Source organism: Callospermophilus lateralis, chromosome 5 (genome assembly GCF_048772815.1).
Source record: "Callospermophilus lateralis isolate mCalLat2 chromosome 5, mCalLat2.hap1, whole genome shotgun sequence".
In the NCBI taxonomy this organism is placed as follows: domain Eukaryota; kingdom Metazoa; phylum Chordata; class Mammalia; order Rodentia; family Sciuridae; genus Callospermophilus; species Callospermophilus lateralis.
Window position 1 is genome coordinate 60,804,347 of NC_135309.1, and position 17,551 is coordinate 60,821,897.

Sequence of the window (17,551 nt, forward strand, 5' to 3'; positions counted from 1 at the left end):
TACAGAATTAGTTTCTTTTATGTAGATAAAGTTAGTAGTGGAAAGGAAAAAAAAGACATTTCAAAGAAATCATATAGGAATAATGAAGTTAGACATAAAAGCTTACCCAAGCTTTCTCTTAAATCAACAACAACAAAAAAGCAAGACTCTGACCTTCAAACCATGTAAGTTTACACATTTTCAAAGTCCTTAGCATAAGCAACTACTAATTAATTTTCCACTGCTCAGATTGTGCTGATGTATTTCTGTCTATCTCTTTAATTCAGGCACATTTAAAAAATTTCTTTAAATGCTGAATTATTTCAAATCACATGGAAGAATTTTATAGAACAAAATTCTTTCAAAACTTAAACCTTGTACAATCACTTTAGAATAAGTCTATTGAGGTTATAAATAATGGTGTGAAAGAATAATAATTCCAGTTCATGAACTCTTTTATTCTCTGACTTCCCCCAAGTATCTTGCCTTAAAAGATTAAACTCATTTTATTATATCAATTAATATTAGATAGTATATTATTTTTAGTTCATGTCCAAACATGGAAAAATATGTGCAGTGGCACAGACACATAAAAATGGTTTATTTAATCTGTATGTGTGGGAACCAAGGACTACAGAAATAATTAACATATTTGATAGTATGTGTTTCTTAAATGTTTCTTGTCACTAAGTTAAAGGTATTTTTTTGAATGGGAGTTCTTATTTTTATGCTTTATAGATGTTCATGCATAATACTTTTACTTCCGTAAAAACAAATGTCAGAAAATACAACTGAAGAATAGGTCAATCTCTGGAATCGAAGAAATATGTGGTATCCTGCAACCTCTGGTTTATCCAGAACACCCAATGTGTGATATACAAAATTCAACATTGAATAAAGGATCATCACAACAAAGAAATGTTGGTAACTTAGTACCTGATGAATTCTAAACCATCAAAAGAACAGAGCCTGTTTTTGACTCAATGCTCCTTATCTTAACAAATGCCACCATCATCTTCAGCTGCTAAAGTCAAATGGAGACAAACCTGCCATTTCCTTGTCAATTCTCATATATCATTTTGTCAGCAAAAAGTGCCTACTTCCCATACATATCTCAGATCTTCCCTCTGGTACTACACTTGTCTTAGCCTCCATCCTATATCCCCTTCACTACTGCAGGAACCTTGCACCTGGTTTCTGGGCTTCTTCTCTCAGCCCCATACTGAGTTCTCTGCAGAGAAGCTGAAGCACGTTTTTATGCTTTAATCAAATCAAGCAAGCACATGTTGTTACTTCAGCAGTTTACAGATACTGGCAGCTGTTTTCTGTTCTGTGTTGTTCTGAAGAAGTCTGAAATGAGTTGGGACATTCCCTTATTAGAAACACTCAAACCAAAAAAAAAAATAAATAAATCTTGCTTATTGTGCCTTAATATGTCCACAGTGTTCTCATTATCTTCTGCTTTTAGTGAAGGTTTGTGTTTTCCAGTGAGTAGACAAGCCATTATCTACTTTAGATAGTTTTTTTTTGTCATTTGTAAACATGTTTTGTTGTTGTTGTTCAGCTCTGTTCATATCTTTAGTCTGGCTTCAATGTGTGGCAGATTTTCTATAATCATTTATTGTTCTCTGACATTTTGATTTGTGTGATTTCCTGGTGTCACTATTTTTTTTTTCATTTGTATGTATGCATATAGTATTGCTTTTCTCATTGGGTACAGTTTTAAATTCTTCAAGAATTTAAAACTGAGTACTATCAGTTCACTTTTTGTCTCATTTGATTGTCTTTACCTAATTGTTCTTTGAGCATCTTTTTAAAAGAAAGAACATTATTTTTAATTTTCTTGAGATAACAGAAGTATATGAACTTTGCATTTATTCAGGGTAGTGATTTTTTTTTTTCTTCCCCAGAGACACAAAGATTTACTTAGGGAAGCAGACACACATTCCAGGAGAATGAAAGCCATCTCCAGAGGAAGAGATGGCCTATTGGGGGTTGTACTTAGAAGTGTGTTCTTCATCTGCATTTTTTGTATGCCCTTTTTCTTTCTTTTTCCTCCCATTTTTTCTAAGTCGGGTTTTAAAATTTTTTTCCATTATCTTGTGCAATGGGACATTTCCTGCTGAATCCAGGTGGCAAGAGTCAAGAAGAAATGAATTGGTGTGAAAACTTCCATAGGGCATACAGCCTGGAACAGTCCCGCCCCCTACATTTTCTTTTCTTGCTCTGGCATCAATTTTCAACTTTCAGTGGGTGATGAGCTCCTACCTTCTACCTTTTTGAGATACTGAGTGCTTGCTAGTGCTTTCTCCCCCTGTCCGCTTTATTCCAGGAGTGTTTCTGGGATGGAAGAAGAATATTTAGAAGTGGATTGCCTCCCCCTTTCGAGGTTCTCCTTCTGCAATCCTACTGCTACAGTGAGGATCTGAAGTCAACCCAACTCTTCCAGGAACATTCCCCTCCTCTCCAACAGAACACCAACAACTCTAGTTCTCTCTGTTAGTAGGAACAAATTATCACCCACCAAATGGCCTATCAGAGAAATGATACTTTAAGTAAATGTTTAGAAACTTCTCCCACCAAGTACCTGGGATCATCATTGATTTTAACGGAGCCTTACAGAATGACATTTGAGAATGCTGGATTGTTCTTTGTTATTCATTTTCATGGCAGTTTTTGTTCAGTTAAAACTGCTGCCCTTAATACAGTATGTTTTAAGTCACATTTCTACATCTTACAAGTAGTGGCTTGTCTGACAGTATCATATAACGTTGGATTTTATCATGATTTCATTCATTGGGCCTTGAAGACATTCAAGATAAATTTGCTTGGGCTGTATCTACTTTGAATAAATTACATGAATTGAAGGAATTGGACAATAGATATATCTCCTTTTTACTTTGTGCTATAATGGAAGGTCGGGACAACTTTCTACTCAGGGCATCCTCTTCTCATTCTAAAACACAGGAGGCTAGCCATTGCTGCTGGGTTTCAGCTGAGATTAAACTCTGCTCTTTTCTTGTGCAATTTAGACTAATTAGTTTTGTGTCCAAATACCATAAGAAAAGAAGAACACACTTCTTTATGTATATATATATTTTAGTTATAATTGGACACAATACCTTTATTTTACTTATTTATTTTTATGTGGTACTGAGGATTGAAACCAGTGCCTCGCACGCACTCTACCACTGAGCCATAATCCCAGCTCAAGAACATACTTCTTTGTTCAAGTCTATGTTCTGAATCCTACCTACAACCTATGTGGAGCCTGTGAATCCTGCACCTGTCAAGTTACCTGAAGTAAGGGGCTTAGCATCAATCTGTTACTACTGTCAATGATAAAAGAGATGGATTTTAATAAGCAAATTCCTTCTGCTGTATTTTCAGTTTTGAAACATACAGAATAGTTTAAAAGAACTAATCCCTACATAGCAAATAGCATAAATTAATAATTATGTGAATTGTTTTTTAATGTCTTTAAAGATTTTTAAGAACAATCATTTGAAAACATCAAATACAGAAAGCCAAGTACTAATCTTAAATAAAATATCACTTCTAATTACAGTAGACTTATGCAACTAAAAAGATAGGGAAAAAAACTATGTGTAAGAAAATAATACGTCATATACACGTGACAGTTATAACATGTTTAAGCTTCAACATATTCTTGGAAGGACGTATGACACACTAAAAAAAATCTTTCATTCACTTATTGCTTAAATTTTAAAGCCTATATGAGATGACTTTGGTCCTTTGTAAGGTAAAATGGAGGAAAGTATAAGGCTAAATGTGGATAAAGGACAAGAGCTAGAAATCACGAGATTCTCAAAATTACAGCGCTCAAGAGCCATGTGGCTGACCTCATGGCACCCCAGGAAGTACACCTTCATTTCCCACAGTTATCCTGTTTATAACAAATTATGTTTCAATCCCTCTTAAGTCATGAAGTCAATATGACTGCATCAGCGATGGTATCATTATGTTCAAGACTTTGGAAATGACTTCGCTTGGATAAAATGAACCATGTTTGAGAGCCAATATTAAGTAACTTACAGTTACTGTCCACATAGCTCAGATTTAGTTTTAACTTTATAAAACTTTTCAGTTATCCTATAAAATAATCATTATTAAAGACAATCATGACATATATAAACTGTGTTAATGTGTTATTTTTTCATGCCCTATCTCTTCCAAATTAATTTGGCTCAAGTATTTGAGAAGCAGTCTAGGAATTTAAAGAGAAAAATGAAATCACCATAAGATGCAGTCTAAAAATAGCCTGAATTAAAGATTATTATTTAATTGAAAACTTTCCGATGATGCCATGATTTTGAAATAAAGCAGAACTTTTCCAGACATTTTAACCATATGGCAAATTTCACTTTACTCCCATTACTCTGTTAATCCATTAGATTTTAAGGCAAGGAGAGTCCAAAAGTTATCTTTGTTATATAAACAAAATCAAATAAGTAAGCCTTCAGACATTACTAATTCTGGAAGAACATTCACAAAATTTGAGATCAGAAGACAACACTTATTTTTTTTTAAAATAACAGTGTTCTGAAAACCCAGGTCCCTCTGACAAAATATCAGAGTAAAGAAGCTTAAGTATAAACACAAATGAGGAAAGTAAATAATCTGGGGATGTTTTGGTTGAAGTTAAGGTCTTTTCTTGGTCTGAAATGAACTATTTCTTCCTTTGAAATAGAGAGGTTTGGAAGTATTTCAATATTAATAGCATTTATCAATCCAAAAGGTATTTCCTAAGTATTTACTACGTGCCAGGCACTGTTCTATATGTCTCAGACACAAATGTGCAAAAATATTTCTGCCTTCTGAAAACCTACATTCAAGCTAGGGAAAATAAAAACAATGAAAATAATAAATAGGTATCTTAGAAGGCGAGAAATACTATTTAAGAAAGTATTATTGGGCTGGGGATGTGGCTCAAGCGGTAGCGTGCTCGCCTGGCATGCGTGTGGCCTGGGTTCGATCCTCAGCACCACATACAAACAAAGATGTTGTGTCTGCCGAAAACTAAAAAAAAATAAATAAATATTAAAGTTCTCTCTCTCTCTCTCTCTCTCTTAAAAAAAAAAGAAAGTATTATTCTATTAAATCCCATAAATATTAATGTAGAAATATAAACAGTATTTTATAATTATTTTTATTATTAATCTATGAAAGTTACATGGTATTCTATACATTAATCTGGGGGAATCTATAAATAATAGAATACACTATTCAGAATATACTATAGTGCATCTTCCTATAGGAGAAATTGTTGCATTCTTTAGTTGCATAATGAGACTTTGTATTCACATGACAAATACAGAATTTTATTGTCCCTAGTGAACAACATTGCCATTTAACCCAATTTTCTTTATTAAGGTCTTACATGTGATGTTATCAAACACATATTACAAGTCACAGATGATGTGCATATTATATATGAGGAAATCACAGTTTCCAATCTGCTGAGTTATTGATCATCCCCTAGGTATCCCTGTAGTTCTCATTTGAAAAGAACTTTCACATAAACAACTATTTAAATACAGGCTGAACAACCTTTAGCTAAAAGGCATGAAACAAACCAGAAGAGTTCATATTTTAGATTTTTTTCAGATTTGGGAATACTTGCATTTCCATAATGAGATCTGCCTGGATAGGACCCAAGTCTAAACACAAAATTAATTGTTTCCCACACACCTTATATCACAACTTAAAGGTAATTTTATATAATATTTTAAAGAATTTCGTGCATTTGACTATTGACAGATGAGGTCAGGTGTGGAATTTTCTACTAGTGATGTCATGTCAATTCTCAGAAAGTTTTGAATTTTGGATTATTTTGGATATCAATCAGATTTTCAGATTAGGGATGCTAAACCTACTATAAAACTATAAAGCTAACATTAGAGGCTACCATGAGGGATACATTTACCAAACTATGCAGAGTACTCACACTTTATTATTGAGCTCTCCAAACTGCAATTTTTATTTGGGGGTTTAGAAAGCTGAATTGCTTTCAATAATATGCCTTTTATGTGGATGGGGTTGACATCATTTTTGCTTCCTCCTACATTGCTTATTAGCATCAACTTGAAAGACTTCAGGTCTATATTTGTATGCGATTTAATAATAACAAATAAAACTAACTCCCCATGTCTTAAATATGAGTAATATCATTTCTTGGAATAATACAAAAAAGTCATTTCCATTTTTCTGTCATCCTACTGCTATATGATGTGAAGGTAACTGCCATTGGAGAGCTCACTAGAGAAAATAATCCCAAGCTTCAAAAGCTGATTTATTATATAAGACATGGATGGAAATTGATTAAAATAATTATTACAAGTAAATAGGTAACAATTTCTGGCTAATTGGAATCAATTCCTATAACATCATCAGGTCCCTGATCTGGGCTTGATATAGACACCAGGTCATGGATGTGGCTGTGGAGTTCCAGATGAGCTGGAAAGAAGATTGCAACTGAGCCAGGTCACAAGGTCTGAAATGGCTACAGTCATGGAATGAATTTGCTCTTTGTTTTGTAAGACACTACTGATAACAATATGAGGCCAATTTATGATGATTCTCTTCTCCTGATACCTGTGGTCAGGTTCTCATAACTTGAATGAAATTAAGAGAAGAAGAGAAAATGTGAGAAAACACATTTGCATGTGTTTCATTGTGGGGTAAGAGTTAAACCCTCTGGATGAGGATACAGAGTGGCTCATCCTTTGATTGTATGAAATATTTTAAATTGTAGCTTTTAATTTCCCTCAATTTTTCCTATCTCTCTCTCTTCTTTATTCATGTCAAGACCTGAAACAGTTACTAAGTAGCAAAAAGATAAACCATCTCTAGTAGGCTTGCTAAGGAGGCCTCTCTCAGAAATAGGTATTATGTTAAGGATCATCACCTGCAGTGCCAAGTTCTCCAACCCAGTCAAAGGAGAAGTGAGAGGTGGGTGATTGTGCAGATAGGAAGAGACTGACTTACCTTGGCAAGCTCCTGTGCGAATGTTGGGGATGAAGCCCCGCCGGCAGGGCTGCGGCTGGGCTGGACACATCTCACAAGGATGACCCCATGCCCGCCCAATGGTAGCACAGCACAGAGTCTTTGTGCAGACTATGCCTGTCAGCTGCCCTTGGCACATCTGGTTGTTGACCTGAGTGAAACAGGGGCCGGTCCTGTAATCTGGAATGTAAAAGAAGATGAAAAGACAGGTTTTATGATTATACACTAATCTTGTAAGATAGAACAGAGACTATTTCTTCTGACCAAACTTAACAACAAAAGGTAAGAGAGTTGCATTTTGAAAATTCATAATTTTTCCACCATGAGAAGTGCATTAAGAGACTTCAATGTATTCTACACTGGACACTGTAAATAGGTGCTCGTGGGCTGAATCTGGCATACAGATGTGTCTTAATGATTTGTATAATGTTTTTAAAGATTATAAATTAGTAGCCAACATTGTAAAGCTAAGAAATTTCACACAAAATTTGTATTTCTGGCTTTTCTTGTAAAGTTGGAGGTTCTAGCCACACTAGGTCCACCATGCTATGTGTTTTTCCATTGCAGCCCTCCCTATAATTCCTTACGGACAAACCTCTTACTGAGATGCCCCACCTGGGCCCTGGGGGCAACTGCATGAGTGACTCTTCTCTATCTAGCAAAGACTTTAGTTTCAGATTAGGGGATAAGAGTTTAGAAAATCAAAACGAACCAACAAAAATAGGTATTTCCATACACAAATATATTCTGACAGTCTAAATTGCCTATAAATATTGAGTTCTAACAAGATGATTTCTGTTTGTGTGTCAAGTCTGTTTAGTTCTATGGTTAACTCAATGAGGAAGACAGTACTAATGAGACTCATGCTCATGGATTCTTTATACTCAAGTTAATCTTATATAATCTCTGTTCTCTAGCAAATGACTATCAATGTTCTGCTCTGTTATGACAATGATTAAAACCTTAGTAGATGTCATGTGTGATACATAAATAGACTCTTTTATGAATAGTGAAGATGATCCATTTAGTCCTTGCATCTCCAAGTGTGGTCACAGGACCAGCAGCCTCTGTATCTCTGAAGAGCTGGCTAGAAATGCAGACTCCAGGTCTAGGTCTCATAATCCAGAATGTGCATTTTTAACAAGCTATTCAGAAGATCCATGTGCATGTTAAAGTTTAAGGACTGATTTAGAATGCAAGCAACTCTGAGACTGGTGCTGACTATTTTTACTCTACTCTTCTTCCTGCTATCATTTATTCCAATTAACCTTTAGGATGATCAGCAAGCATTCATTAAACAAAACTAAATAATGAACTAAATAGTTTTAAATTTGAGTTCGGTTGTTGCTGTTTTGAAAGACACCAGAAATCACAGAAAGGTCAGTTTCTTGAGGACTGACCTTAACATTTTCTACATGTGCTTTTTATTTTTTAGGTACCAGGAATTTTTAGGTACAACAGAAATGTGGGGATAAAGCACCCCCACCCCTAACCTTTCTTACAAAAACTGTAGGCATGCTTATGATATAGGGAATACTAGAGACATTATTCCATTTAAAGAGGAAAGCCAGAACAAGTTTAATTCATATTTTTGTAAGAACAAAACAAATTCATATTCAAAAGAAGAGTCAATAATATTCATATGATTTTCCTGAAAAATTGTTACTGGGAAAACCAATCTTGGATAATAATTTTACACTCAAAACCCTAAGTTAGGAAGGTGAAGACAGCATATAAAATGCTGCTGTATGACAAAAACACAAATTAAAGCAGTGAAAAACTTATTTTTTGATGGACAATGAAGCTTTTTCTTAGAGGAAAAGAATATTTTCAAAGCTAAATATAAAGAAACAAAATCAAGAATAGGTAACTTTTTTTGGCAATTGGTTTAATGTTCTTTTACTCTGCAGCTGAACTTCAACAAAAAATAGCTCATTTTAATCCCCTGCATAAGAACAGCAGATGTGCTGGCTGCAAATCATATTTTTGAAAAAGACAATCTCTGGCATATACGTGAAGATATGTCAACTTATAAATAAGCACGCTTCCCATACCACAAATTGCCGGGTTATACATTTTTAATAATCTATTCTATTGTCCTTCAGACAACAACAGTTTGGTCATTTAAAATAAATATTAAATTACATATTGCATTAAATTCTGAATATATGGGAGAAAGTCTATATTTTCACAAAAATATATTTTTAAATTTTATATTCATGCATAAATACTAGGCTCATATTCTTCTTACTTCTTGGATTCCCAGAGAGAAGTCTGCACAACCTCCCTCTAACCCCTCTCTTCAGGAAATCAACTTTCTAGGAGACACATTCTTTCTTCTAACTATTGTACCTTCTTAAAATTATATCCTCTTAGCATGGTCTCTGTGGAGAAGGGAAATATGTGGACACAGACAGCTGTTTGTCCTCTGCAAATGACCTCTGGTGTTGAAGGCACTGATTAAGGTAGCACCAGACTCCCATCCCAGAAATAGAGTTTACCACTTCTTAATTTTTCTTTGCTTACATTTTCCTCCTCAAAAAGTGTGATGAATCTATTTTCTTAAATGATGATATTTTGTTTTCTGGTTAGCAATTAATTATTTTTTTATTTTTTAGATACCGGATACTTTACCACAGAAATATATCCCCAGTTCTTTTTATTTTTGAGTTTAAGGCATAGTCTCTTTAAGTTGCTAAATTGTGGAGGCTGGCCTCAAACTTAAGATACTTCCGACATGGCCTCCCAAATCAGTGGGATTATAGATATGCACCACTGTGCCTGCCTAATTACTCTGAAGTTTAAATTTACAACCATACCTGCTTATTCAAGAGTTGGTAATATGTAAGAACAAATGCTAGAATATAGAAAAGGAATTTAAATTTCCTGATCAGATGAAAACATCTCATTCTAAACTCTACTTGTATTTTAACTATGAACACAAAATACTCCTAAAAATACCTTAATTGGTTGTTATTGGTCATGCATTATTTTCCTCCGAGTCTCACCATGGGCAAACTATTATTGTATACCAAGCTAACCCTTCGTAGTCAGGGGTGTTAGCAAAGAATGAAAGGCAAGAACTTCTCAGGTACTTGGTATCTTGGAGCCAGTGGACTGGAAATAGATATATCCTTCCTTATACGACCAAGAATATATTGTTTAAAATTAGCCTGTGTAACATAAATATATTTTAATTTCCTAACATCTAAGTGAAAAGCAGCATTTTGACTTGTTTGATACCATTTTACTTTTTATTTACATTAACAACTGGTCAATCAACAAGTTCATAAAAATACTTTGGGTGCTGATTACTCCCCCTACCCCCAAAAAGAACTTGATTAAGGTGTATTTCACATAACCTAAGTACACCAGTGAAATTCAGTGATTTGGGGTAAATATTTTTCACTGTTCAACCATCACCACAATTCAGTTTTAGAACATTTTCATCACCTCCGAAAGATTCCTGGTGCCCATTCTTATCCCTGGTCTCAGTCAACTACGAATCTGGTTTCTGCTGCTATAAATTTGCCTTTTCTGGACAATTCATATAAAAGAAATCATATACTACATCAAGCTGAGTGTGAAGCCAGCCACTGTGAGGAGTTTCCCTCAGAAAGGAGAAGAAAAGCTTCTTTTGCAAACTTCGGGAAGAAGGGCAGGAAGCCCAGGGATGTAGACATGTTTACATGGTGGAGGAAAATAAGTGATATTCTGATACCTTCTATTTTTTTTCTATGAAATAGGAGGTGGCAAGAGGTCTTTGGTGGGGTTGAGTGGGGAGTCAGGTCTTGGAGGTTCACTGAGATGGCACTGAAGATAACAGAAGAGTGAGCTGACCCCAAAATCCAGCCAATGCACAGGTAACACCCAGCACCTTGCTATGGTGGAGAAACAATATGACTTCATCACCAGACCAATTGGCTCATTTTGTGACTTTTTCTGGGCAACTGAATTCACTCAGAGGAGGGAGTTAGGGTGATGTTAACATATTTTGAAAATGTTACAGACCATGGGATCTACACTGGATGAGATCGAAAGTGAAAAAAGGAAAGAAACGCAAGATGGAAGTGGAAGTGGAATAACGCAGTGAGATGGATGACTTAGGTGTTCCCAGTGAGGTCCTAGATGAGACAGGAAAGCAGAAGCAGCAATACATCAGCTGCCCATGAGGCTGTAATAGCATTTACCTAACTAAGAGAAATGAAATCATGGCATGCAGCAACTTAGGTTGTGCTGTATAATTTAGGAAAGCTTCCCACGTATACCATAATGTAAACGTCATTCCTTGCAGCTGTTCAATGGGGTGACCCTGTTAGAGATCTTATATGCTGTAACTGCAAGTCAGATAATGCTCTAAGCTATCCATTATTACTTTAATAAAGAATTGCCTAATCCTAAAAAGTATATGGAAAAAATGTGAGATTTCTCATAACTTACATGATATTTAGACTTAAGCAATCAGTTATTTCCATTCCGGGGAACCAAAAAAAAAAAAAATGCAATATACAAACAAGTCATCATTTGGTATAGGAGCTTCAGACATGTACATGAAGAACTGTGTAATGTATATAGCTTGAGTTTAAGGATCCTGGCCACTTCCCTGTCTCCTTTGAGTAATGGAGTTTTTGACCAAGCAATTATAAATAAAGTTCCATGAATATCATTATGGTTATAGCTAAGAATTCTAGAGAGTGTGCCAACTGAAATCTCTGAGCACTGATATAAACAGATCATGCAGAGAAGGAAAGGCCCAAAATTATATGGGATGACATAAGAATTTCCTTAGATTCAGTAAGACTTGCCCTGGATGTCTGTACTGATAGCTTCATGCTGGGTATAAATCTTTATAGTGTTAAATAAACTCAAATGTCTGATAAAGTAATTGCCTTCCTTGATAGATAAGCATCTTTCAACTTTTAGGAAATTGTAGAATTAAGTAAAGAAATGTTTAAGAGAAGTAAGATCACTGAATTAATATCTATGCTTTAAGTAATCTGTAGACATTATGTACCTATAAGGCATTCCATAAAACTTCCTTTTAACCACAAGTTAAAATAAATAAGTAACTTAATGTAGTGATTTTTAAGTTAACATGCCACTATGTTTATACACAGAAATGCATTACTTCAGTGAACTTCAGTTTTTTATATTTGAGTATTTATATATGTAGCTTTAAATTTACTAGCTTATAAGAAATATTTGAAATATTTGTGAAGATTTTGAAGGTGCACAGTGAAATACTTATGAAAGGTATCAGATATATTCAATGTATAAAACAGCTCAAAAAGTGTACACGTTTCTTGAAGTATGTATGAATATAGAACAAAATACTATCTAATGGTGTTAAAATGACTACTATATTTTGTTATGACTTTAGAAACTCAAGAGGCATCTGTATACCCACGTTCAGGCATCAGACTATTTGCAAAAACCTAAAGTTGGGATCAATGCAAGTGTCCATCTGCAGATGAATGAATAAGATGTGGTAAATATATATAATGAAGTATTGTGCAGGCTTAAACTGGGAAGAAATTCAGATGCATGCTGCAATGTTGGTGAACCTTGCAGACATTATGCTAAATGAAGTAAGCCAGTTATAAAAGGACAAATACCATACGATTCCAGTTGTACAAGGCACCAGAGTAGTCAAATTCAGAGACAGAAAGAATTGTGCCTGCTAGGAGCTGAAAGAAGAAGAGAGTATGGAGTTACTATTTAATGGGAAGAAGATTTCAGTTTTACAAGATAAAAGGGTTCTGTGGAGGGATGGTGGCCATGGATACCCAACAATGTGAATGTACTTTATGCCCCAAACTTAACAGTGGTTATGATGTCAAGTTTCATGTTACCTATAGTTTTATCACAATTTAAATATTTACTAATAAAAATAAAATGCTGAAGGGATAGAGTTTGAAGTTACATTGGAATTAAGCAAGCCTGCATTGTTTTCATTTAATTGATTTTATTTTTTTAAATACACGACTGTGGAACGGATTACAATTCTTATTACACATATAGAGCACAATTTTTCATATCTTTGTATATAAAGTATGTTCACGCCGGTTCATGTCTTTATACATGTACTTTTTTTTTGCATTAGAATTCTTATTACACATATATACCAAAATTTTTCATATCTATGGTTGTATATAAAGTTGACACCCAATTCATGTCTTCATACATGTACTTTGTATAATGATGTCCATCACATTCCACCATCCTTGATAATCCCCTGCCCCCTCCCTTTCCCTCCAACCCCTCTTCCCTATCTAGAATTCATTTATTCCTTTCATGCTGCCCCCCCTACTCCCCTATGAGTCAGCCTCCTATATCAGAGAAAACATTCAGCATTTTTTTTTTGGGGGGGGGGATTGGTAAGCCTGCATTTTAAACAGCACAATAAACTTTGGGTCCTTTTCTTATACAGTCACCATTGCCGGCACTAAAACACCCACATGCAGCACTGAGCACTCCCTTGTGATGGGTATGTATGCTGTTATTGCAAGTGCCCACAGTGCTGCATAGGCATTCCTGAGCACACTCTAAGTTCTTCTGTGAGTTCAACTCCCAGAACTGGAATTGCTGCATCAAGTATTCATTTGGACAAATTCTGCAAAACTGCTCTCTGAACAGGTGGCACCAATTCACACTCTCTACAGTAGTGTGGAAGGCATTCAGCTTCCTCACATCGTCTCCAACAATGAACAGACACAAGCAGCCTAACTTTTATTCCTTTAATGGTTGAAAAATGATATCTACATTGCTGACTTGACATTAACTCATTGTGTGAATATCTTGAATATTAAGGGAAAAAAAATAACTCCGTGTCAGGTACTTTGTAGTATTCCTTTTTATTAATTATATAACTTTTCCTAAATGCTAAAAATATTTTTGCCATTTGTACAAATGAAGAAATTAAAGGTCAGAGATTAAGTAATATGGGGACATGAAAGAGCTAGAATAGGTTGAATTAGGGTTTCAAATCCAAGATTCATTTCACTCGAAAGCAACTGAGTGCATTTACCCCTACACCACTCATCCTGTGTTCATTCTGTCCCATGCACAGATTTTCTGCACTGTCAGGTTTGGGTAACTTTGCCTTCTCCTAAGAGACCAAAGCTCTGTACCATCCTAATGAGCATAGTCACAACCCCCACAGATGCGTTCTCCTGACTCCAAGTATAACTTCCTAACTCCCAACTAGCAAACCCAGTTTTGCTTTTCTTCTGGTTTCTCCCAAAGATGATTCTCCATCTAGCTGGTTATATCAGGAGAACTGATCTCTCTGCATACCAAGAGAAATATTAAAGACTTGCTTCTGCAAATAGATGAGTAATTACTTTAATAACCACAGTTGTATTGCATTTTATTTCTAACATAATGCCATTATTTAATACTTCAGTGGAATGTGCACTTGGCAAAGAAGGACTGCTTTCACCTTTCTCCACAGTCTTTCAAAGCACAAGGCTACAGCTGACATCAAAGGGCACTTAAAGAATGAAGAGGTAGGAAGGATAATTAGGTGCTGGCCAATGGTGCAAACAAAATTGCTATCTTTGATGTCATGTTTCATAAGGATGAAGGCCATCAAAGATGTAGTCCTAAAATTCATGGCCTACTTGAAGTTCACTCTCCCAAGAGCAAACCCAATTAACTTACTTTAAGGACAACAACAAAAAAAAATGATGAAGATTAAAAACTAAAGAAGATTATTTAAAAGCAGAGGGATATTGTCACTTTTGCAAAAGAAAGTTAAAGAGACAAAAATATTTTGTCATGCACAAAAAATGGATCATATACAAGTCAAATCAATGGAGTACAAATTTTATAGTATCTAAGAAAAGTCTTCAATAGCTAAGTAGTCCTCAATGTATTTCAGAGAAAGGGGATAAGTATTTACCAAACATTAATCCATTATAAAATCCAGAAACAACAAATGGAAGCAAAGTGCTTGAAAAGATTTTATATACCACTTGATCAGACACAATTAGATCACAAGATGGATTAGGGTGGTTATGAATAAAGTGTCACACACAATTTGCTGGGGGAGATGTTATATAATAATGTAGATTCAATGTACTATTCTTATTGAAATGTCTTCCCTAATCAATGAGTGACATGATACTGTGTCAGTCAAACCTAATAAATCACACCTGTCCCAGGGAACTGTTGAACAAACCCCTCTCTCTCTCTATCCCAACACAGACTTCCAATATAACATTTTACTAAATGGGCTGAAATCTAAGACAAGAGCAAATGCCATGTGATTCATTACTGGGGTTTCCATTATTCAGGAGTTTCAGGAAATGCTGAAGAACTGTTATGGGCCAGGCTATATGGGTAATGACTAAAAACACTCCATTTTACCCTCAGACTCCATGTCATATAAGAAAGGCTTCTCCCATGTGAACACCCCACCTCTATACCTATCAATAGTTGCTTAGCATAGCATGTTTGGCAACACAAAATGGCAATTCTTATACAATGTAAAATTGTTCTCTTTTTGGTTCCCATTTTTTCTTGAACAATGTACCTTGTCAAAGAATGATTGTCTAGATATTAGTAACCATTCTTTTTAAACTTGTACTCAACTAGGATAATTCTTAATCCACTTCCCTTCTGCTTATGATTATGGTAAGTCCTGTGGGAAATATCAAATGTACCCAGAATGAAAATATGAATATGGACATTGCATTGTCTCACTAATTGCTCAATTCAGCTTCTGTACTCCTGCTTGTTTGCTGCCACGTCAAACTGGATGTGGGTTTTGCCTTTAAATGCCTTACAATGCTCAGGCTCGGGGCTGTTCCTTGCAGAGATAGTTTTGGGTCCTGCAGAGAGCAGTCGCTGGCCTGCTAATGAAGACTGTCCAATTTGGACAAAATTGGGACTTGGTGTGTTTTCTGAGTGGTCTGCCCCATACGGAACAAGTAAGATTATGAGAAGCCCTGCCCTTGTAACTACAAGAGGAACAGCAGATGGTCAATGGATCCTATTGGCACTGGTGGTCATCTGTACTGGTGAAATGAATCATTCCTGGCTCTTGTGATTGGAACCTTATAAACGTTCCATAAACATAAGCACCAGAGGAGGCTAAGAGCAAAGAGATACCCTTGTAACTTCTTAACAAAAATGTCACAGTACTGCAATACCAGCTCAGTATTTAAAAACAGTATCACATCTTGCACAACCTTGCAAATCTGCAATTCACACGGAAACTTATATAGCTGACTAGTATTGGTAGTGAGAAACTCACCTCATGAAAAAATAAATACAAAATGAAAGATTAAAAGTTTCTCTCTGAGGTTCAGGAAAATGAACCCTTTTAATATTCAGTCTCAAAAAAGGGTACAGAAAAAGGGATGGTCATTACTTCTAGTTAAACTAATTGTCTGGAAGATCAGATGTCAGGAAAAGCTCACAAGGAGGCAAAATTTTTAAGAGATGAATACTCTAAGTAACAGATGAGAGTATGCAGCCTAGAAAGTGGATGTGAATAGTATGAAGTACAAAATAAGATTTAAAAATAAAAATGCAAATAGAAAAATAATAGGAAAAAAATTCTGTACTTAAAAATATCTTAAAATCTTCAGGTTACAATGATTCATAGTGGCTAAAAAAAATATACCCAAGAAAAGAACCTCATGAAATCTCCAAACCTTGCACCTCTGAGACTAAAAGAAAATAACTTCAGTGTATAAAACAAAACGATGAAAATTAAACCAAATATACTGATCATAATAAATATGAATAAGCTTAGTTTTTAATCAAACAAGGAAGTTCTGGATAGATTGAATTAAAGTAATAAAACTCAGCTATAGTCCATCTATATGAAAATCATCAAGATGAAGTGACAAGAGTGGAAAATAAACAAAAGAGCCAATAAAAATTAGGGAAAATAGTAATGAAGCACAAGTAGCAACAATCAGTATCAGAGAAAGTGAAATTCAAAAAAAGGCACCTTAACTGAGTCAAAAATCAATATCATATGCGTATAAAAACTAAAATTCCTTAAGAGTATGTAAAATCTATACACTAAAAAGTATAGTAAATACAAACAGCAAAAAAAAAAAAAAAACACAACTTCTCAAAACATAAGGGAATTTTTGTTTTTAATGTAATGAAGTAAATCAGTAACATCAGAAATAGAGAACACAATCAAACTGCCTTAATAGGTGTATTTCCAATCCTGCACCAGATAAAACAGAGCATGCGTGTTCTTTGGCTTTCATGGCCCATTTATCAAGGTGATCAAATACATGGTCCTAAGCACACCATTATTTCAACTAGGTTCAACAGAGCTAGAGGTTTGTGTTGCTTATTTTGTTTTCCACTGTGTGAAAATTGAGAATTTCTATACTCTTAGCCTAGAAAGCCTTTAGGTAAACGTGGCTCCTGATTGATCACCAGAAAACGACATGTTGTGCTACTTATACAGAAGGATCAGTTTTTTTAGCTGTAGAATCTGTGACATAAAATTGACTATTTTAGGAAAAGAAATTGACTATTTTGGGGAAAGAAATATGGAGTTTATAAAATTTCA

The 17,551-nt window shown here is 35.0% G+C and overlaps 1 protein-coding gene across 1 annotated transcript in view; it reads right to left on the minus strand.

The window, feature by feature from the left end:
- Fbn2 (fibrillin 2) overlaps positions 1-17,551 on the minus strand; it is a 218,122-nt gene that overhangs the window by 149,880 nt on the left and 50,691 nt on the right. The window contains exon 6 of the mRNA XM_076855914.2: positions 6,988-7,185. Within this exon, the coding sequence (XP_076712029.2) occupies positions 6,988-7,185 (198 nt within the window). The remainder of the gene's footprint in view (positions 1-6,987; positions 7,186-17,551) is intronic.